Source organism: Lemur catta, chromosome 3, assembly GCF_020740605.2.
Source record: "Lemur catta isolate mLemCat1 chromosome 3, mLemCat1.pri, whole genome shotgun sequence".
In the NCBI taxonomy this organism is placed as follows: Eukaryota; Metazoa; Chordata; class Mammalia; order Primates; family Lemuridae; genus Lemur; species Lemur catta.
In genome coordinates this window covers 113,656,821-113,678,985 of record NC_059130.1, presented here as the reverse complement: position 1 = coordinate 113,678,985, position 22,165 = coordinate 113,656,821, and the positions used below count along the sequence as shown (strand labels likewise).

General features: G+C 40.3%; 1 protein-coding gene across 7 annotated transcripts in view; it reads right to left on the bottom strand.

The window, feature by feature from the left end:
• UBR4 (ubiquitin protein ligase E3 component n-recognin 4) overlaps positions 1 to 22,165 on the bottom strand; it is a 126,419-nt gene that overhangs the window by 76,589 nt on the left and 27,665 nt on the right. For all 7 annotated transcript variants that reach the window (XM_045548561.1, XM_045548568.1, XM_045548566.1 and 4 more), the window contains exons 18-40: positions 21,021 to 21,190; positions 18,796 to 19,078; positions 17,943 to 18,078; positions 16,646 to 16,725; positions 15,649 to 15,777; positions 14,751 to 14,933; positions 14,475 to 14,597; positions 14,156 to 14,385; positions 12,739 to 12,860; positions 11,393 to 11,490; positions 10,302 to 10,459; positions 9,021 to 9,230; positions 7,624 to 7,725; positions 7,225 to 7,325; positions 6,779 to 6,977; positions 6,223 to 6,411; positions 5,691 to 5,754; positions 4,330 to 4,521; positions 3,699 to 3,769; positions 3,467 to 3,614; positions 2,452 to 2,679; positions 1,626 to 1,796; positions 364 to 546 (exon numbers count right to left, since the gene is read on the bottom strand). In XM_045548561.1, coding sequence (XP_045404517.1) covers positions 364 to 546; positions 1,626 to 1,796; positions 2,452 to 2,679; positions 3,467 to 3,614; positions 3,699 to 3,769; positions 4,330 to 4,521; positions 5,691 to 5,754; positions 6,223 to 6,411; positions 6,779 to 6,977; positions 7,225 to 7,325; positions 7,624 to 7,725; positions 9,021 to 9,230; positions 10,302 to 10,459; positions 11,393 to 11,490; positions 12,739 to 12,860; positions 14,156 to 14,385; positions 14,475 to 14,597; positions 14,751 to 14,933; positions 15,649 to 15,777; positions 16,646 to 16,725; positions 17,943 to 18,078; positions 18,796 to 19,078; positions 21,021 to 21,190 — 3,570 coding nt within the window. The remainder of the gene's footprint in view (positions 1 to 363; positions 547 to 1,625; positions 1,797 to 2,451; positions 2,680 to 3,466; positions 3,615 to 3,698; positions 3,770 to 4,329; positions 4,522 to 5,690; positions 5,755 to 6,222; positions 6,412 to 6,778; positions 6,978 to 7,224; positions 7,326 to 7,623; positions 7,726 to 9,020; positions 9,231 to 10,301; positions 10,460 to 11,392; positions 11,491 to 12,738; positions 12,861 to 14,155; positions 14,386 to 14,474; positions 14,598 to 14,750; positions 14,934 to 15,648; positions 15,778 to 16,645; positions 16,726 to 17,942; positions 18,079 to 18,795; positions 19,079 to 21,020; positions 21,191 to 22,165) is intronic.

Here is a 22,165-nt window from a genome sequence, read left to right as displayed (position 1 = left end):
TGGGTGCACGGTTAGGGAATGACTAAATAAGGAACAGAGTCTTCCTCCAGAGTAGCCAGACTGGGCAAGATTGGGAGCAACGCTGTCCTAAGTGCTGGTCATTACCACTTCTGGGGGCTTAAAGAATAAGTTTTGAGTAGAAATTTACCAATCAGAAATAGTCATACCAGCTCTAGGTCTAATCCAATAACTCGGGATTTAAGTATTTTAAAAAGCTCAATGAGATCTGTCCCTAAATCATTCTTGGAATCCAATGGACTTTTTCCCACAGAAGGCCAATCTGAGTGTGGTCATCCATTTGTTTTGCTTAGCACTGAAGACAAACATGACCAAACATGAGTGGGCAGGAATTGGAGGACCCACCTTGCCCTTCTCGTGGCTCACGGCCAAATGCTGGCGGCGCCCATGTGGGGAAGAGAGCACACACATAGCCACCCGCCTGAGCACATGGGCACTGATCAGCTGCCGAATAGTCTGGCCCTGGTCTCCGCTGTAATTCATCCGAACATTCTCAAAGGCACCTTCCTGGGAGCCTAGGGTGGGAACCTGGCAAGGAGGGAAGCAGAGAAAGTAGGCAGTAATAAGGCAAATAAGAGCAAGTGGATTCGTACACTATTAAAACACAATTTAGTCATTCAAATGCAATGGGTTTCAACCTCCAATCCATGGACAACGAGGTAAATTTGTTAAGTTATCAGTCCAATAAGAACAACATAGTGAATTTTTCACAAAGCTACACTTAATGCAAAATACTGGCCTTTTAAAAAAATGTCAAAATGTCCTTTATCTTATAAATAGTGATGACAGATGGAATTATTTTTCGTTGATCTAACTGGCAAAATTAAAAGTCAGCAACTTTATGGGTCACCAAGCCCACCCCAGTAATTTTTAGCTTCGTCTTTAATATCTAAAAATCAATGCTCTAAACAATAAAATATCAGAATATATGTGTGTATGCATGTATTTCCAAGTGATATATGTGTGTATGCATGTATTTCCAAGTGAATACTATTCCCTTAAAAACAGCCACCTATGAGATCTATCCATGTAACTTGTTCACAATCTTTGTTCACTTCCCTTTTGGAACTGCTGCCACTTTACTTTCCACTACTTAACTCTGCCACTAAAAAGGCCAGGAAAGCCATATCAAAAGTTCTACATTCAGTGCTGAGCAGCAGGTTTTAAAGTAGATAATGACTTATAACCCATGTGGTATGAAGAACTAAAGGAAATTTAGCTAAAGGGCTATAAGTAAAAGAGGACAAACATTATTTTGCAAGCTAGATGAACCTTAGCGAAGAAGATACAGTGAGGAGGTTGTCCATTTTTATATAAAGAAGAAATTTCTAACTATTATAATTACCCTAAAATGGAGTTCCCCACACCTTGGGAGTTCATATATTTACATGAACTAAAATTGGGATTTATTCCCTGGGTTGGTCCACACGACCCTGGATTCCCTTCTTTTGAAGACACACTTAATATGCTGATTTCTACATTGTTCATAGTATGGTCTTAGATTCTAAATCTACTGCTCTAAGTATATTCCTCAGAGAAACTAGGGATCTCAACAATGTTATTTTTATTCCCATACCCACTAAACATCATGGTCCCAATACACTCACCATAAGCTGGTCTGTCATCTCAACTGCCTTGTCAACTGTATGCAGCTCACTAAGGGCTTGCTGCGCCCGGCTGCTGCTCCCCACAGCTGAAGCCTGCTGAAAGTTGGTCTGAATGGCATCCATGAGGAAATTGAGCATGTCTAACACAAGAGGAGCGAAGGAGAAATTGGCCTAAGAAAAATTGAAATACACAAGTGGAAAAAAAAGACAGAAAAACAATGGGTTATACTCAATAATCTTCCTAGTAACCACCTTTCAGAATCTAGTTTCCTCACTTCTAGTTGGATATTCTAGCCATTACCCCATTCTCACCATAATCCTACATTTGATTCCGGTCAATATGCCATTGTGCTATTGACTCTTGAGCAATCTTTCTAAGCCAGGGGTTCCATGTAGATAGATACCCTAATGCTCAAAGGCATTCATCATATATAATTAGCTAATTTCTTGCCTACATATGTAAAATGGTTCTAGTTATGTAATATTATTAGAAAAAATGAGAAAATAATCACTCAAATCAGTTTCTGCATTCTGTGCTTCAGATGAGGAATCCTGGCCAAGAAAGGTGGTCCAGAGTATTACACAACTAAAATTTACTCTCCCACCAACTTACCCATAATACTCCTAATACTCCCCAGTCATAAATCCTTTCCTAGTGACTGAAAACACACACTATTTGTATTCATACTGTGAAAATGGGTAAACTTAAAGAAAAAAAGAAACCAAATTGCCCGGGGGTGGGGGGCCTTGTGCATTATTCATTCTCACACAAACTTGCCAGGCTCTGAACTCTGTCTACTTACTAGGGAACACCAGTAAGCCCCACCTGGTTCTGCAGCTCCTCCCGGCAGCCCTCTACTGTGCGGCACAAGCTGCTCTTCTTCGGCTTCTCTTCATCAGCACCCTTTCCGTCACTGATGGTGACCTTGGCCTTGTCAGCTGGAGAAGTGCTGGCATGGCGCACCAGACTCTCTGAAACCCTGGGTTCACTCTGAAATGCTGACTCCTTCATGGTGGAGCTCATGCCACTGCTAGGAGTTCTCTTCACCAGTGCCTAGGGACAGAAAGCATCAGAGTCCCTTAGTTCTTGCCACAAATACAGAGGAAATACTGCCTAACATCTTGGAGGAAAATCTGATCCAAAGGAGAAATTGGCTAAGCATATAAATGTTATCCAAAAGCCTAAATTCTTTTTTTTTTTTGAGACAGAGTCTCACTGTATTTGCCCAGGCCAGAGTGTCCTGGCGTCAGCCTAGCTCACAGCAACCTCAAACTCCTGGGCTCACGCGATCCTCCTGCCTCAGCCTCTCTAGTAGCTGGGACTATAGGCATGTGCCACCATGCCTGGATAATTTTATATTTTTAGCTGTCCATATAATTTCTTTCTATTATTTAGTAGAGACGGGGTCTCTCTCTTGCTAAGGCTGGTCTTGAACTCCTGAGCTCAAACAATCCACCCGCCTCAGCCTCCCAGAATGCTAGGATTACAGGCGTGAGCCACCGCGCCCGGCCAAAAAGCCTAAATTCTGACCTTCAAGGTATTTAACTAGTATCTAACTTCTTTACCCATGACAGCATCAAACCTTGATTTTTAACATATGAAATTATGGGGAGATCTTAGGAAAAACTGACTACAAGCTCTCTAAGGACTTTGCTCGTTCCAATGTTCTAAGTGAAGTGCTTAGACCATGATTATACATATCATTAGTGACAGAACCAGAACACATTCCTAGACCAAGGTATCATGGAGGTGCCATGGGAATTTTCTAGTTCAACTTAAGTATTCATGTGTCCCTAATATGCCATTCTTTATAGCTCAGTAAAGATTCTAAATCTCTCACCAAGCAGCTGCCATCTTCCTTGGCCCCACAGTCACAGAAGAAGGACCCATACTTGGCGTAGGAAATCTCGTGATCCTTGTGGCATACTTTAGCACACACTGTGCACACACCCACTCCATCCACCATTTTGCAGGTGTGACAGTGGTACCTGCAAAGAATAAGCAAATTAGCTCAGACGTCCCAACAATCAAGGCCCAGCAAACCCTCACCTGACAGGAAGAACTACTCTTACCAATGCTGGTTCATGAATTCTTTCTGTGTGATCGTAAAAGTGCAGAGTTTATTGCAAAGAGAATCTTCATCCTTCAAAGATAATAAGTCTTTTTAATCAGAAATATATCCCTCTACATAGATACTCACAAAAACATACCTGCCTTAACCCCTATGGAAAGTGAATAATCAATTCATAAATGACCAACAGAAACATACTGTAATTGGAAGTAGCTAGCTGGATGAAAATCTGCTACAATTTCAGGTGAGTAAGACCTTAGAGTTTCATGATTAAGGGGAAAAAAGTCATATGCTTTCTGTACAAGGGAGCTCCTTCCATCCCCATGAAGAACTCATCCCTAACATTCCATTTTGGATACAAAGACTGAGAAGCAGGACAAATGACTCTGGATTGAAGAAAGGCATATGCTTATTAAAAAGTCCTTTCTATAAGAGATTACAGCCCTTGCTTTTGGTGGCTCTGCAGGCCTAGAATATCGGAGTCCAGCATTAGTTTTGTAAGCTGAAAGAAAGCAACAAGGACTGGGAAGTTTTGAAGTTCACAGGGGGCTGGAAAAGAGAACCAAAAACTAGGTAGGGTGCTAGTCAGTCATTCCCTTGAGAGATTAACTGAGAGGTTACTTAGTACTTACTGAATCCTCAGCCTGGGAATCTTCCTCTTCCACTGCCAACTCCTCCACCCAGTCTGAGTCCACCTCGATGGCCCGCTCTTCCCCATCCACTGAGAGGTGACTTGGGCCTTGACCATTACTCTGGCTCAGGGCATTAGTGACATCAGCCAAGTAAGACATAATGTGGCATGTGCACTCCAAGATCATCACATGCTACAAGAGAAGACCACAGCCCCACAGAAACTTCAGTTCTCCATGTTTTATTATGTAAACCATGCTTTCTCAAGCTTTTTCCAATAAAGCTCAAGATCACAGGAATGGTATGAAAACAGAGGGAAAAAAACAGTATGTTTTAATTATCTATTTCTCCAGCTCTTACCACTATGTCTGCATGCAGCTGAGCAGTAAATTGTACTGAATTAGTGTGTATTCATTCTTTAACACAAAGATAGCTCTCTATAAAATCTTGTAAGATAAAGTAGAATTGAAATTAAGAGAATGGAGTAAAAATAAAGACTAAAATCATTCAAGAAAAGATCAGATTATAACTATCAAGAAGCTCTCATTAGAATTTTTCCCTTACCATTAGCATTTTTTTTTTAACCATAGTGAAGGTCATTTTCATTATCAGGTTTTAAACTAATGCAGAAAGAAAGAAATAGCTTCAGAGATCAAGAGAAAAAATTTCCAGCAAACCACTGCAGGTAGTTCACGCTTGCCTAAAAAACCCAGTAATCAGGCATCAAAGACTCCTATTTCTAAGTTCCTTGGCTCTATGCATTCTGACGTTTCAGTGTGAAAGGATAAAGATTAGCAAGAAAGGAGGGAGAAGTGAATGGTACCACGGTGGGTCTCAGAGGTCAGCTATCTGATCTTAGCCACCTCTTTCAGGTTCATGGATTGGGTAGGAGGGGAAATGCCTGAATGCAAGATTTCTGTCGGTTTCAAACCCCTTTTCTCAACATGGTGACCTAAACCTTTAAGCAAATTAAATAATTCTACAAGCCGAGGAGGCAGTATGTAACCCCATCTAACAATGACTCAGAGTGTACAGTGCCAAGGCCTGAACAGGGGGACAGTTTTCTATAGCATACTAATATCTTAGAATAGCAGGAATTCACTATGTTTTAAGAAGGATTCTGTTGTATATTGTTTGCCGGTGTATTTCCTTCCTCTTACTTCTTGCCAACTGGAAGACACCTAAGGGCATGCAGTTGGCAATTACACACTTCTAGTACTTTGAGATTATCAGCCTTAACCTCTGTAGAATAGCAAGGAACAGAAGTCAATAGGGAAGAGAGATATCCACCTGACCACAAAGATAAGAGTCATCTGTCCCTCACTTCCTATTGTCCAGGAACAGTGTTCCTCACTGTTCTTACCTTTCCATGCATTACATTGGCATTCAGTTTTTCAACCACATTCTTCTGTGACAGGTATTTCTTGCTGTCCCAAAGAAAAAGAGGGGGAAGGGGGAGACACAAAATCATCTAAGGAACCAAAGAAAGGAAGCATCTTCATGAACCTTGAGTCAATTTTAGGATATTGCAAAAGCATTGTCCTAAATGTTTTCTAAGCACGCAAAAGCATTCTTACACAACTATGTAAGCATTATATAGTCACACAGCTTGGGGTGCGGTGGTCTGGTTTTAGAATTATCATTGACAATTGGCATATTTTTCCCAAGTCTTCTCTTTTAAATAACGAACAGAGAACTCTACTGAGAAAATTATGAAGTCTAAAGTGATCAGAGTTATTGACTACCCACTGAAACTCTAATAAAAAGGTAGAGATTCAAATTTCTTTCATATACACTCTGAGTTACTAAGAAAATAACCTGCAAGAAGAAGTTACTCTCTTCTTCTCCAAGAACAATGTAACCAAGAGATAGGTTCCCTAGTGTCATCATCTTACCATCTGCTCAGCCAGTCCACAGCAGCATTATGAAGCTGAAGGTGACCAGCGCCTTGACCTGCACTGGCCAGGGTGGCCATCACGACCATGAGTTCAGGGAAGCCAGTCCCATCACCATTGGCCAGCATCTCTGTTGCCATGGGGGTCAGGGTGCCCAGAAGCACAGCACATACACCTTCCCCAACTTGGCTGTTAGAAAAGAAAGAGCAAATTGGTGAATAGCCAACAGAAATCTCATATTTCAAATTTGTAAGAGTAATTAACAGAGGTTTTAAATTAAACATTAACTACATGACTATATATACCAATCCCAGTTTTGAACTTGGGCTACCAGAGCACAAAACATTTACTCAGGTTGCAACTGACAGGCCAAGTCACTCCAAAAGTTTTTCCACAGAAAAAAAGCAAGGAACTACACTATAATCCTTGCATCTAGAGCGAGGGAGATAGGAAAATGTTGAAAATGCTAAGACTGATGCCCGAAGGAAAGATAGCTGCAAATATCAACATATTTCTGGACTGTCAGGGAAACATGACATAAATGCAGTTGTTCTACCTGTTTTCCCGAACAATGTATGTGGTCAGTAACTGCAACAATTGCCGATTCTCCTGAATTATATCCAGCTGATCAGAATCTTTTGGGGGTGATGTAGTCATGCGGGTGAGCCAGGCCTGCAGACGCACAGGTTCCACACATGCCAGCTGTGCCAGAGAGCCACAGAGATGTAGGAGGCTTGGGTTAGGGCTCTTCTCAGCTAGGAACAGACCAAGAGGCTAAGGTCAGTGAAGAAGCGCAAGGGGGAGGTAGGAAGGGGCAAATTATGAGCCAGGAAAGGGGAAAACTCTCCAAGCAAGTTTGTAACTTCCTTCCAAACTTTCTCTGAGGGATTCTCTCCACTTGTTAGCATTTGCATGCTATAGTTAAACTCGGGCAAAAGATATGCACAGTATTAGCCGGACATCAAAGTTCCCATAAGAAGATTACTAAAAGCTGTCACTCACTCAGCTGGAAGAGTTTGGTGAAGAATTTCAAAACTCGGTTACAGAATTTAGCAGAGAGGTTCTCATTGGCTGTCGCCATCATGATCTGCACAAGTTCTCCACTGGAAGGCAGGAGGGGGGAAAAATGGAAGAATCACATTAAGCCTCACATAAAAGGCATCCGTTTCTATTTCTTCACAATCTCATCTCCTCTAGAAAAAATGGTCATTTGTGAGTCAACACCACAAGGTGTTCATGAAATCAACCCCCTCATCAATTAACCTAAGTCCTCCCCAAGGTACTGACACCTAAACAGGCAGTGAGTATTCCCTGAGAAAAAACACTGAAGTCAACATATATAGCTCCTTGCTTTCAGGAGGCATTGAAAACATGTTCACTTAATAAAGCAAAACAGCTCACCTGTCAGAGAAAAACTCTTCCATAGCTTTACGTGCCTGGCTACTTTCCAGTTGCTTTTCCAAATATTGGAGACATTCTTCCAAGATGGATTCATCCAGTCCACTGAAGATCAAAATGAAAACTTAACTACCAATATTAATATCTGTTTCAATATCTTTCTCATACTGACATTTAAAAAATCCAAAGTTTATTTGTTTACGACTAGACCTTGAGGGCAATGTTCAATTTTGTTCTGTCAAAGCTTAGCATAAAACCTGACACACAGTACGTGTTCAATGTATGTTTAATGTTTAAAATAATGTTAATTTTATTCCCCTTTTTCCTAGGAAATTAAACAGGAAAGGCATCTAAAGCTCAGAGTCCTAATACAGATTCTGCCATTTGATTTTGTTGGGGGGAGACACTTCAGATGAATCATTTCTATATAGTTAAATTGTCTCAAATTCCTTATCTGTTTAAAAAAAAGAAGAAGAAAAAGAAAAGAAAGGCAGAGGGAAAAGGAGTCCTTGATGAAAATCTGGACCCCTCAACAACAAAGAGACAGGAAATCCCAACACTTGGACCCTTTATCTGTACAGTTCTGAATTGGGAAAAGTACAATGTGACTGTTCTTTATGGCTCACCTACATCAACACGGCCTAAACCACCAAGGTCTAACAATGCTGTGGGAGCTCCTAATTCCACAGACAACCTATTTCAGAAGTATGGTCACAAAAATATTAAAGACTAATTTTGGACAGGCACAGTGGTTCACGTCTATAATCCCAGCACTTTGGGAATGGAGGCAAAAGGATCACTTGAGGCCAGGAGTTCGAGACAAGCCTACGGAGCACAGTGAGACCCTCTCTTAAAAAACAATTTTTTTTTTTTTTAAATCAGCTGAGCATGGTGGCACATGCCTGCAGTCTTAGCTACTCAGGAGGCTGAGGTAGGAGCCTCCTGTGCCCAGAGTCCACGGATATAGTGACTATGACAGTGCTACTGCACTCCAGCCTGCCCAACAGAACAAGACCTAGAGAGATCTTGTATCAAAAAAAAAAAAAAAAAATTAAACAACTAATATTATCAAGCTCCTTTGCAAACCTCATCACATCTAGCATAGCACATGATAATCATTTGTTGAATTATTTAATTTTAAGAATCTAATCTGAACATTTAAGCCTTCCATTTTCTTAATGCTTATTCCTAAGAATTAATCACAAAAGAGAAAGATTCCAAATAACTGTACACATATTTCCACATGAATGAAAAATGCACATAAATAGAGAAGTTTCTGTTGATAAGCACCAACAGCAACAAGGTATTCATTAATGGCATAAAGGCAGCAGTGTTGGTACATTTCACGAACAGCAGCCATAGAACACCAGAACTTGACTGTTCTACTCCATCAGGCTCACCTATTGGGATCCGCATGATTGGCCAGAATGTTGTAACAACCAGTTATCAGCTTCTCATAAACACGAGCCAAGAACTCATCAGACTCCGCAGGGCCCAAGATGCGTTCCAGGGAGTTGCTACTGATCTCGGCAACACTCTCAGTGCTTGACTCCAAAAGAAGAGGTAACAGGGTCCGAATTACCTGTGGCGGATTCATCTCATCTGACCAACTTCAACAAAGAAAATGAAACCCAGTTAGTGTACACACTCCAAAAAGCTGCAAGGCATGGACAGAAAAATGCAATTATTTATCAGGGCAAGGGCTTTTACTCCAGTCTTTTTTTTCCCTTGATAGCTGTTTTATACATAGGTCTAGTCATACAATTTCATATTCTTCTTTTTTCATTATTGTATCAGAAACAAAAACCACTTCCATTTGAAAAATCCATTTATTAAAACATTAAATTAATTAATGTATTTTATAATACTCAAAAAAGAAAATTAACTGAAACCTAAGCAAGTAGTCTATCCCAGACAAGCTTTCTAGCATAACTGCCACTTTTAAGGCAATGTGATATATGACTTTACCTGTAACCTATGTACAGGAAGACAAAACAGTCCCTCCCTCAGTCTACCCTAGTCCCTACAATGGCAGGGTCTAATTCCCACAATGATTCTAGAAAACAAGTATCAAATAATCTGTCACTACCACTTTAAAATTTAAACTCAAAGCACCAAGTCACAATATAGTTTAAAGCCAGCATGCTTTTTCTGAAAAATACTACAGAGAGGAGGAGGTACTCTGATGCCCTCTGGATCAAAGTTAAAAATCATTCTAGGCTGGGTGCAGTGGTTCATGCCGGTAGCCTCAGCTACTCAGGAGGCCAAGGCAGGAGGATCACTTGAGGCCAGGAGTTAGAGACAAGCCTGGACAACATGGGAAGACCTCATCTCTATAAAAAATTTAAAAAATGAGCCAAGTGTGGCAGTGTGCGTCTGTAGTCCCAGCTACTTGGAAAGCTGAGGTGGGAGGACCACTTGAGCCCAGAATTTCAAAGTTACAGAGAGCTAAAATTGTGCCACTGCCCAGGCAACAGAGTAAGACTATGTTTAAAAAAAAAAAAAAAAAAAAATCATTCTAGGTTAAGTACTCATACTTTACTCTAAAACAACAGGTTCTATTGCTAATGAAGCATACAAGAAAAGCCTTATTATGTAGCTATAAAAATTCTCATTGTCCCATTAGCTACAATAGAATACAGACGTAGAGAGCCCTTGGGGGCTGTGTACCAGGTACTCACACGATAAGATCTCCAGTCAACCTGACCAGTGAGAGGAGGGTGTGCTTTAGGGAAGCAGCCAGGGGCAGACTTTGGCCACAAAGAGTCCCCAAGTGCGCAGCCTGCACAGCACTGATATAACTCTCTGAAGGGATGGTGTCATTGGCAAAGGCATTGCGCTACAAGGAAGCAAATCAGATGTGAATGGATAGACCATCTTCCCTGGATAAAATTCTCACATGGAAAAAAACAGTGACATAAACTGAGACCCCAGTGGCCTCTGCTCAGCATACACTGTTATTCATCCTGGGAAGGAAAGTGGAGTTGGGAGAAGGAAACAATCAACAAACTTTAGTTAGCACAAAGTTTACAGTTAAATACAACAAATATCCAATACTACTTGCAAATGATTAGACTATAATATACTATATTTAACAGTAAAACTATTGTTTATCTGTAATGATTCAGAAGGATCTGGATTTTATAATGCATCTGGTCTCCATTGCAAAGATCATAATTATCCTTGTACTCTAGCTCTGGGTGGTGTATATATAAGTCATGATTACAAAGCAGGATAACAAGATTATAATACTTAGTTTTTCCAAAGAAATTTTAGTAACAGATTAATCTGTTAATAAAGGTAATTTGAGTAGAACATATACAAAGATCAAATAAACTGACAGAAGACTCAGTAGTATCTAAAAGTCTAGAGAAACTAAAAGCTACCCCATAAAATTATAACAAAAGGAGCAAGTTCCGGACATATAATCTATAAAGGAAAGGAACCAGAGTTAACTGTACTGAGAATTCACATGCCAGATAATGTGCTAGGCACTTTACATTTAACACATTTAATCATCACACCCCAATATTTAACAGGTGAAGAAACTAAGGCTCAGAGAAATAAAGAAAGTGCTTTGTTCTCTGGTAACACAGACTTTTAAGCAAAAGGACCAATATGAGAACCACTTGGTATCAGCCATAGCCAATACTACTGTAGTATATGAAGATCTCTTGGTAGCAAGTTTAAGCCTACTTCTCTAGACTTAAGAACAGAACACAGAATGGCTAGCACTCAGCATTTCTAATCTTGGAACAGACAGGAGACTCACCCAGGATCCAATGTTGGGAAACTCATTGGTATTGATGTTGTTCCAGGACTCACACACAGCCTGTACCGATGATGGCAAATTCTGAACCAGTGTCGGACCTGGAGGCGACAGAAAGGACAAGGAATCATCACAAGAAAGAAGGAACAACAGAGCATTTTAAAAGCCAAGTGCAAACGCATAAAGAAACACTACAGCCGAGGCTGTCAAAATAATTACTAAGATAGCTTAGAACAATATTTCAATAGCAGTACTATGTCCAAGAAACAGCTAATTGCTTAACAGCTAACAATCTCAATTATAAGGTTTTCATTTCCCATCATATTCACTTTCTAATCTTGCAAGTAAAGAAGACAACTGAAAATAAGATGAAAAGTGAGGTTAAGCCACTTGCAAGTCAGGCTAAAATCACCATTAAGTATCTGCTCCTCTTCTATGGATAGGTATTGCTTTGATCTTTTTTTCTCATAAGACAAATCTTGAGGGCAGGGATCATAATGCACATTAACAGCACTCAATGAGGTAGTACTAAGTGAGACCATCTGAATATTAAATGAGTATTTAACACATTAACTGCCATGTGAGTTGTATTTAACTCATGCTAGTTTAGAGCCCAGGGCTTCATGAAACATATGTAACTCACACACCTCTTCACCTTGGGAGCCATGTGAACATTTTTTTCAAGTTGCATATAACTCATACACAGAAAACAATAAAAAACAACAAATTTTTCATTAAATTAGAAAGGATCATTTTGTTTTCAAAGTTTTTATTCTATTTTTGTAATAACACACCTTGGCCCCAAGGAAAAAAAATTTGGGGCAATCAATGTGTTAAAATGTAAAATTAAGGAAAATACAAATGGCTATAAATTTTAAAGGGTAACTACTGCACTTAATTCCAATCCTGCTCAAGGCCTTTGATTTTCTGTCCTAAATTTCCACCAGATCATTCCTAACCCAAGATATTTTTCCAAGCACAACATAGCAGCTTGCAAGTCTTCCTAATCTCTGTAAATGAAAAGAACAAAGATCTGTGCTCAAGGCAAAATAGCCTAATGCTTTAGAACCAACTGATCTTGGTTTAGATCCCAGCTCTATCACTTGCAGGATGTAGGATTTTGAACAAGCAACTTCTCTAAAACTCAGTTCCCTAATAAGTAAAAAGGAGATCATAATAACACTTACTTCATAGAGTTATTGTGAAGTTCAAAACAAATAAACCTATGTCAATGCTTGACATACAGAAAGGCTTCAATAAATGGTAAATGCCAATAGAGAGGCAGAGAGGGAGAGAAGTAGTACTAGCAGTAGTAATTAGTATTATTCAAATCACACCCATTCGCTTACCCAGAGTGTTTGCCTTGCACCTGCTAGAGCCAATAGCCAAAACAGCAGCAAAGCCCTGCAGTTTCTCCTTGGAAGGTTTATCAGTTGTTCCCTCTTCATTAAAGTTCTGTAGCAAATAGGCTCTGAGGGAAAAAAATAGGGGGGATAGGTGACACTATAGGAATATAATCCCATCAGTTAGGAGAAATGAAGCCTAGACCAGTTGAAAAAACTGTATCTCAGTTTCCTAATCTATTAAATATGATTGATAGTACCTGCCCTCTCCTGGTCTCATAAGAATTCCAAAGGGTAATTGTTTTCCAAAGAATATCTCATCCTCTGAAATTGCTCCCAAAACACAATTCCATGACAAGTTTGGGAAACAGTGAATACTACACATCTATCTCCCTTCCCCCACCTCAGAAGACTGGCAATGTATAAAGGCTCTGAGAAGTACTATTTTTTTTATATGCAACAACAAAAAAAACTAATTTACCCAGCATTTCCCAAACTTACTTGCCCAAGAACATAACAGTTCAGTTTAGAAAGCACTGGCTTAATAAGCCACATTGGAGCCTACAAACTCCCAGAGGGCAATGACTTGGTGTGCTTTGGCTACTGCTATAACCTGAGTCCCTAGAAAAGTACCTGGCACATAGCGGGCTTTCATATTAGTTATTTATCAGTCATATTTGTTCCAAGATTTGCCTCAAACAATAGCCCTGTCTCTACTGCCAGGCATTAGTTAAGTTTTACAAAGATCCAGGCCCCTTTCAGCATAAAAGCCCCACAGAACAGGAGCTAAACAGTGAGTTCCTACAGGGACCAGATAAATAAGCGTGAGAGGGCCAGGTGAGAACTGCCGCAAGGGGAAGCCACCTCTCAGCTCCAGCTTATTACTGTTATTTGGGAAATCAAGCCCAGTTTTGCCAGCTTTTCCAATTTAAGAAAAGCAAGAAATCTCCACTTACGAATAATCTCTCAATTAGTGACTTTTAAAATACTTAAGTATCATATAGACCAAAGTCCACAGGGCATGCAATTTGCAATGTCTGTTACAGAAAGAGCTAATTGCAAAATAATTTCGAACTCATTCAGAATTTTTTTTCTCTAACTACCTATCATGAAATTTAAAGAGCTTCAACTTAGTTAATAGCAAAAATGACAGTGTTTAAAAAGATTACATTATCTTTCTTTGTACCCTACAAGTAAAATGCTAAAAATATTTAAAGAATTATAGAAATGAAGCTTCCTAATTCCTCCTGCACTACTTGAAAATTCCTTCATGGGGGACCCCTTCATACTAGAGAAGAAAACTTTATACCAAGGGGGAAAAACCCTAAGCTGATAAAAAGGAAAAATGTAAAATTGTAAATCACTAGGGATCTGCACAAAGTGAACAATGCTCGGACATCTCTGGGCAAGTGGCCCATCATACCTAGTGCACGACGCGTAGGTGTCAATGAGTTGCAGCGTGGCTGGGAGCAGGTTCTTGGTGATCTCTGATGACTTATGAGGATCAGTCTCAGCAGCCATCTTAGAAAAGTGCTCATCCAAAGAGACCTGGACCTTCGAGATAGCAGCATCAAGGGTATAGATGGACTGCAGACTAGGAATTTCATGGAGTTGCAAGATGGTGGTGCAGTCAATACTACAGAAGGATGAGATCTTTAAAAATATCCAAGATATTAATTAGTTGTGGCAAAAGGCTGTGGTAGAAACCAAGTTCTGTCATCACAGTTCCAACACTAACATACCTGTCGAGCAAAGTATTCCTCTACAATTTCAACATCATATTTCACTGAGCTACACTTGGTGGATGCCAGTTCTATGAGAGAGCCAGCATGTTCAGCCTTCATTCCCTGTTTGATAAGGTGATCCTATTTGGACATCAAGAAAAATGTTTAGGAGACCAATACAGACAGAGTTCAAAGCTTTTATTATCTTTAAATTTCAAAGTTCCTGTAAGCACAGAGCACATTACACTGGCTTTGAATATCCTTAGCAGCAAGCTCTGTGTTCCACTGTGGTACCTTTATCCAGCTGACATACGAGCTGATCCGGAGGCGGGAAGACCATCGCAGAGTGTGTAAGATGTCACATTCACTCATCTCAGGCGAGTTCGTGGCCAGCTGGTTCATGTAAGTCTTTGATGGTGGCAAAATCCCCAGGATCCTCCACAGTATCAAGAAGTAATACTGAAGGGCACAGGCCTCCTGGGAGAAGCAAAAGCAACACAGAAGTAGCACTTGGTGTTGCCCCAAGATCTCCCCAACAAAAAGAACTGCCCCAAATACAACTTTTAAAGTAGAATTGTATAGAGTCTCAATTTTCAACTGAGCTTTTGGCCCTCAAGTCTGCTCTCTAGATCTTTCTGGAGAGTATACCTAATAATAAAGTAGAAAATGGTAAAACACAAATACAGATAATTTGTTCCATATTCTGCACATATCACAGGCCAGAAACGTGGTTCTAAGACAACTTTAGCTCCCCAATAATTTACCAATTAACCGAAAGAGAACAGTACATTCTGCTGGGCAGGCCCACAAATAGCCAGCCCTTTCTATGGCATGGAATAGCTGTTATGGCTTCTAGAAGTAAAGACACATTTACAGGACCACAGAAAAATCTCAAGTGTGAGGCTTTCAATATCATGCATGAACCAGCATTCACAGGAGATATAGTACTCAGAGGGCCATTAACTCTCAAAGTCACATTTCTCTCAATGGTAACCAAAAAAATGCCAAAATAATAAAATTACCTCAAAGGTAAACATAACCACTCAAAATACCTAGAAATACTGAAGTATCAATCAGTTTTACAAACAGATGTTCAGTACAATGATTAGATCCCAGAAGGGAATTTCTGGTAGAAATTATCAAACAATTATCAAACACAGCCCAAAGTTTTCTCAGGTTTCCATGATCTTACCAGGGCTGTTATGTTCTTGTTTTCTTTCCTCCTGACTGTATCGAGCTGGGATCCAGCTGCAAGCAGGGCTGTCAATGCAGTGTAAAGCTCATCATACTTGACAAGCTTGGAGAAAAGAACGTCACATGCCTACCATTAAGAAAGACAGACAATCATTAGTTTATTTTTTTTTTAATTTTTTTTTTTATTTCTTTTTTTTATTTTTTTTGAGACAGAGTCTCGTTTTGTTGCCCAGGCTAGAGTGAGTGCCGTGGCGTCAGCCTAGCTCACAGCAACCTCAAACTCCTGGGCTTAAGCGATCCTACTGCCTCAGCCTCCCGAGTAGCTGGGACTACAGGCATGCGCCACCATGCCCGGCTAATTTTTTCTATATAGATTTTCAGTTGGCCATATGATTTCTTTCTATTTTTAGTAGAGACGGGGGTCTCGCTCTTGCTCAGGCTGGTCTCGAACTCCTGACCTCGAGCAATCCACCCGCCTCGGCCTCCCAGAGTGCTAGGATTACAGGCGTGAGCCACCACACCCGGCCTAGTTTATATTTTAAAATATTTTTTCCTACTGCCCATGCACTATCACTTAACCTCATGACTGACAAAATATCCCACCAAATTACACTTATTAATTTTCCTTGCAGCAGACTGCCATTCTGAGACCTCACTCAGTTTGCAAGCTATTATGAACACACAACTGCAGGCTTTAGAATGAGAGAGCAAATTTTTTTTGTCCACTAAAATATTTGCATCTCACAAATGCCAACAAAGACAGTCCTTCAGAAATAACATGTCAGAGGTGTCCAGAAAGGACAACTTCTACAGCAAAAGTGCAGCCAGCAAATAAATCTCAAAATAATATCTTCCTTTTAAAATAAGCTCAAATCCTAATAGAGACCAAATTCCCTTATTACAAAAAGTAAATCATTCCCTTTCACCCTGACGGGCTGATTTTGGTGAAGACCATCTGACCAACATGTAAAATGGAGTTTTAAAATTCCTAGTACCACAGAATCAAGTCGGTTCAAATCATCCTCTGAGGCTTCTGGGGACAGGACACAGTAGAATCTGGGTTGTGGGACAGCATCTGAAAAGCAAAAGAATGGCTTCATTCTCAACTCAGTCTAATAGATTTAAAATGTAAAAACTAAGAAAATACATTAGAACAAGGTTTCTCAGCCTTAGTAATACTGACACTTGGGTCCAGATAATCCTTTTCTGTGAGATGTTACCCTGTGCACCACGGGAGATGTAGTAGCATCCCTGGCCTCTACCCACTAAATGCCAGTAGCACCCCCCAGTTGTGACAACCAAAAATGTCTCTAGAAATGTCCCTTGAGGCAAAATCACCGTACTTGAGAGCCACTGCTCTAGAAGTTAAATAAGATACTCTATGATCAAATTAATTAACAAATTATATCATTAGACTGAACACATTAAATCTAAATGCTGTTTCCCTAATATCAAAGGGACTAACAATAAGAGATGATAATAAACTCATACTAAGGCAACATGAAAGTTTCCACAAAATACACCTAAGATCTAGTAATTCTCAGGATTAGAGTGAGCACAAATTAAAAATGAACACAAGAAATACCTAGTCAAAAGAACAATTAATATATGAGAGAATTATCTCAGAACAGTATGCCACCAAGACCCAAAAGGAAATTTAGCTTATGGGTTAGAACCACATCCCTAAGGGAAAACGAGAAAAATTAATCATTCAGAGTGGCAAGAATCCATGTACTCTGCCCTATGGCCAGATATAAGGATTTCTAATTCTTTTTTTTTTTTTTTTTTTTCTCTTTTTGAGACAAAGTCTCACTCTGTCATCTGGACTAGAGTACTGTGGTGTCAGCCTAGCTCACAGCAACCTCAAACTCCTGAGCTCAAGTGATCCTCCTGCCTCAGCCTCCAGAGTAGCTGAGATTACAAGTGCATGCCACCGTGCCTGGCTAGTTTTTGTTAGCAGAGACGGGGGTGACACTCTTGCTCAGGCTGGTCTGGAACTCCTGACCTGAAGCAATTCTCCCCCCTTGGCCTACCAGAGTGCTGGGATTATAGGCTTGAACCACTGCACCCAGTCGGATTCCTAATTCTTGTGTCTTAATTTAAAAAAAAAATAAATGTGGGGTATGTGTGAGTCCATTCCTAAAAATGTTTTGAATTGTAGGTGATTTGCCACCAATAGAGAGTAGATTAAATGAAATGACCAAAGATCCTCTAAGAATCTCCAAGCTTCCAATTCAACCCTGCCAGTCAGAATCAGCAGGTCAGTTTCTTAGGAACAATCTTCTTTCTGACCTGATGAGAAATGCTTAGACCAGTTTTCTTCTACTTCTTTGAATCCATGATAGAGAGGGGTGGTTGCCCGGCGGTTACTGCTGTCCTGGGACCCACTTGCCCATCCAAAAGGAGGACTTAGTAGGTTATGTTGCACCTTTTAAAACAAAAATACTCAAATTAAGAAAGATACTGTCACCACTCTGCTTTTCCCTCAGGTATGATAATAGCTTGGTACACCAAAGCCTGGGAAACTCAAACCAAACTAAAAATTTTAAGGTTTTTCTGTGACTTCTTTTGGAAAGCATTTTTTGATGAGGCACAAAGGGAATAGCACCCAATGAAACACTTTAAGCAATGCTGAACATAATAACCTTTAACTGACCCTCCTATACTCATTTTGGATCCTTACAACAAAGGAATTTACCAATCCATACAATTTACTGCTGAACATCATTCAACCACTAACAAATACTCATTGACAGCCCAGGCTCCACCCCTCTTTTCTGTGGGCATTCCTGAGGGTTTAGCCTCAGCCTTTAGCTTCCTTGCTATCCTCCACCCATCTCAGTGTTTCTCAGACACAGGAAGAGCAAGGTAATTCAAGGAAAAACTCCTGTGAACAGAGGCTATAATCCAGTTTTAACAAATGCACCAAATCAAAGTTATCTACACTTTTCACTTCTGGCTAAACATAAAGTACAAGTGCACACACGCAAGTCCCAGTGGTTCTTCTAATTCCACCCATGAACCTACCACAAGGAACACCTGAAACCTAAAGTGAGCAGGTCATTTTAGCTTTGGATCATGGTAACTCTTGATTAGAATACAGTTCTCAATAACCATGAAGCAACAAGAATATGCTGGTCTGTACCTGCTCAAACAGATACATCGGGGCTTTGGAGTACTGATGAAGCAGATAGTCAAAGATCAGAAGGAGGCGAGCCAGGATGAGGGGCACAGAGCGCATCTGAGTGTCCATGTTGACACTCAACTCCTGTATGATCTGCACAAAAAGGGTCAATATGGCCCGCCGGCCTTTCTCAGTGAAGTTGTGGAAGATGAGGAGAAGCAGCTGCAGATGTTCTACATTCAAATCTTCTGTCTCACTGGGCACCAACCCTTGCAGGGCATTCTGCTTCATCGTAGACAAAAACCTGCCCCAGAGAAAAGCAGAATATGTCTCGTGGAAAAAGTCAGACATCCCCCAAGAGTTACAAAGTCAACCACTGGAAGAGTTAATCTTTCTTTTCTTTTTTTTTTTTTTGTGAGACAGAGTCTTGCTTTGTTGCCCAGGCTAGAGTGAGTGCCGTGGCGTCAGCCTAGCTCACAGCAACCTCAAACTCCTGGGCTTAAGGATCCTACTGTCTCAGCCTCCCGAGTAGCTGAGACTACAGGCATGCGCCACCATGCCCAGCTAATTTTTTCTATATATATATTTTAGTTGGCCAGATAATTTCTTTCTATTTTTAGTAGAGACGGGGTCTCACTCTTGCTCAGGCTGGTCTCGAACTCCTGAGCTCAAGCAATCCACCCGCCTTGGCCTCCCAGAGTGCTAGGATTACAGGCGTGAGCCATCGCGTGCGGCCATTTTTGTTTGTTTGTTTGTTTTTATATTTAAAAAAATTTTTTTTTGAGACAGAGTCTCGCTCTGTTGCCCAGGCTAGAGTGCTGTGTCGTCAGCCTAGCTAACAGCAACCTCAAACTCCTGGGCTCAAGCAATCCTTCTGCCTCAGCCTCCCAAGTAGCTGGGACTACAGGCATGTGCCAACGTGCCTGGCTCATTTTTCTATATATATTTTCAGCTGTCCATATGATTTATTTCTATTTTTAGTAGAGACAGGGTCTCGCTCTTGCTCAGGCTGGTCTCGAACTCCTGAGCTCAAACAATCCACCCACCTCGGCCTCCCAGAGTGCTAGGGAGTTAAACTTTTTAAACCCAGGCATTAAGAGAACAAATTAAGGAAGAAAAAAGTGATATAGGGAAGAGAAGACAAAAACTAAATTCTGGCTACAAAAAAATCAGATTCAGCCAACAAAAACATTTCTAAGGACCTTTCAGTTCTCTCAACTGTGACCACAGTAGCATTAATGCTTTCCTTGACAATCAATGGAAAGAACACCAAGCTCCTTCAAAAAGTGTTGTGGTTGTTGCTTTTTAATTAATAAACATGGACAGGTAGAACCAATTTAATTACTTTTCCCTATACTTGAATTCTATAATTTAATTCTAGTTTGGAAAGTTTACACTACAGGTTAAAAATCATTTCATGATAATAGTCAAAAAGAACTCAATAGATTGACTATAAAGTAATAAAAAAGAAATACTAGTCAGAGAACTTGTCAGAAGAGCTTTTATGCAAAAAAGGAATGAATGCAGCCAACTGTTTCCACTGCCTTTGGCTATTAGGGAAGAGATTTGTGTTTTAATAAGGGTTTCCCTCACTGCACCCCCACACGCATACCCTCCCAGCCTTTTTGCAAGATTCCACCAGGAAATATATAGTGGGTCTTTGACATTCAGGGAGGTTTATAATTTCTCAAATCCAGCATTAGAGTTATTTGATCCTAGAATGGGGAATAGAAAGCAAAGCCTTTTAGGAAAACAAACTGCTTTGAAGACTTCTAACCATGTAAACAAAAATGGCAAATACAGGTCCATCTAAAGAGGATTTAGATGATTAATCTGAGCTTCCCCCAAGGAAAAAAATTCTCTAAAATTTGTCCAAAAGAGACCACAAGTCATTCTAAGTGGTTTCATGTTGAAAGCAAAATAACCAAGGATAGAGTTGGCTTCTCTCTTCTGTCTTTCAAAAAACCAGGTCAAGATAAAATTGGTTATGTTCAGGATTCAGGTTCTATCTAATAATTATAATGAAATCCCCCATGTGCTACAGGAAGACTCTGTGGTTCCAGGCCATAGTTTGCATATTTTTTTAACAGCACATCTCCTCCAACTCCCCATCACTCCTCTACCCTCCCCACTCTAAACACTATCATCACAGTAATGTCTCAAACCCACAGATTAACTACAAAGAAGTCAAACCAATTAAAAAAGGAAGTAACCTCTCTGCGGGCCTTCTTTTGGAAGTATCTTACCTGTCCCAAACTTTAAGGCATTCAGGGACGTCAGGATCACCTTGAGCGCCGGCTTTATGCTGCCAGATGAGCAGGAGGCGTGAAAGCACAGAGAGGCTTTGAGGATGAATGTACAAGGGCCAGGGACCCTCAGCGAAAGGAGCGACTCCCAGCTGTTGCAACAGTGTGTTCTGACAGGAAAGACATACAAGAAACCGTTAGGATAAAAACATAGGATAAGGCCAAAAGGTTACTCATGATCTCTAATGTTCATTTTTTAATACTGGACAGAGTACTTTAAAGAAAGAACCCAGAAATCCAGATTTAGAAGTAGTTTTGAAAAAGATCATTTAGTTCAACAAATGAGAAAAATGTAAATTTACACATCTAACCCCATTAACATCTTTAGTTAATTAGTGTCAGAAATTGACTCCTTAAAAAAGGAGACAGGCATTGAAATAGCAGAATAAGGATAATTTTCTAAATGGACATGAAAAGTTTGGTGCCTTTGAAAGAAAACTTCTTGAACAACTGTAATAGCTAACAGTTTTGCTTTCATAACCAGTTATATAATTCAAATAACACCCAAAAAGGAAGATCCAACAATTTATAGATCCAACAACTGGTATTAACAGTATTAGCAGAGAATTTTTGCCTATAAGATGTCAAGGTAGGGCCGGGCACGGTGGCTCACGCCTATAATCCTGGCACTCTGGGAGGCCGAGGAAGGCAGATCGTTTGAGCTCGGGAGTTAAGGCCAGCCAGGGCAAGGGCGGGACCCCGTCTCTACTAAAAATAGAGGGAAATTATATGGACAGCTAGAATATATATATAGAAAAATTAGCTGGGCATGGTGGCACATGCCTGTAGTCCCAGATACTCGGGAGGCTGAGGCAGGAGGATTGCTTGAGCCCAGGAGTTTGAGGTTGCTGTGAGCTAGGCTGACGCCATGGCAATCTAGCCCGGGCAACAGAGTGAGACTCTGTCTCAAAAAAAAAAAAAAAAAAGATGTCAAGGTACCTAGAACTAATCAAGGCTGTTCTTTGCCTCCAGTTGTAGCATGTCTTTCAAATGAGCTTCATTTTCAGCTCAGTTATCTAAGCTGCAACTTATCTTCTCAAACATACACACACACACAAACTGAGCAGAATGCCAATGGAAATCCA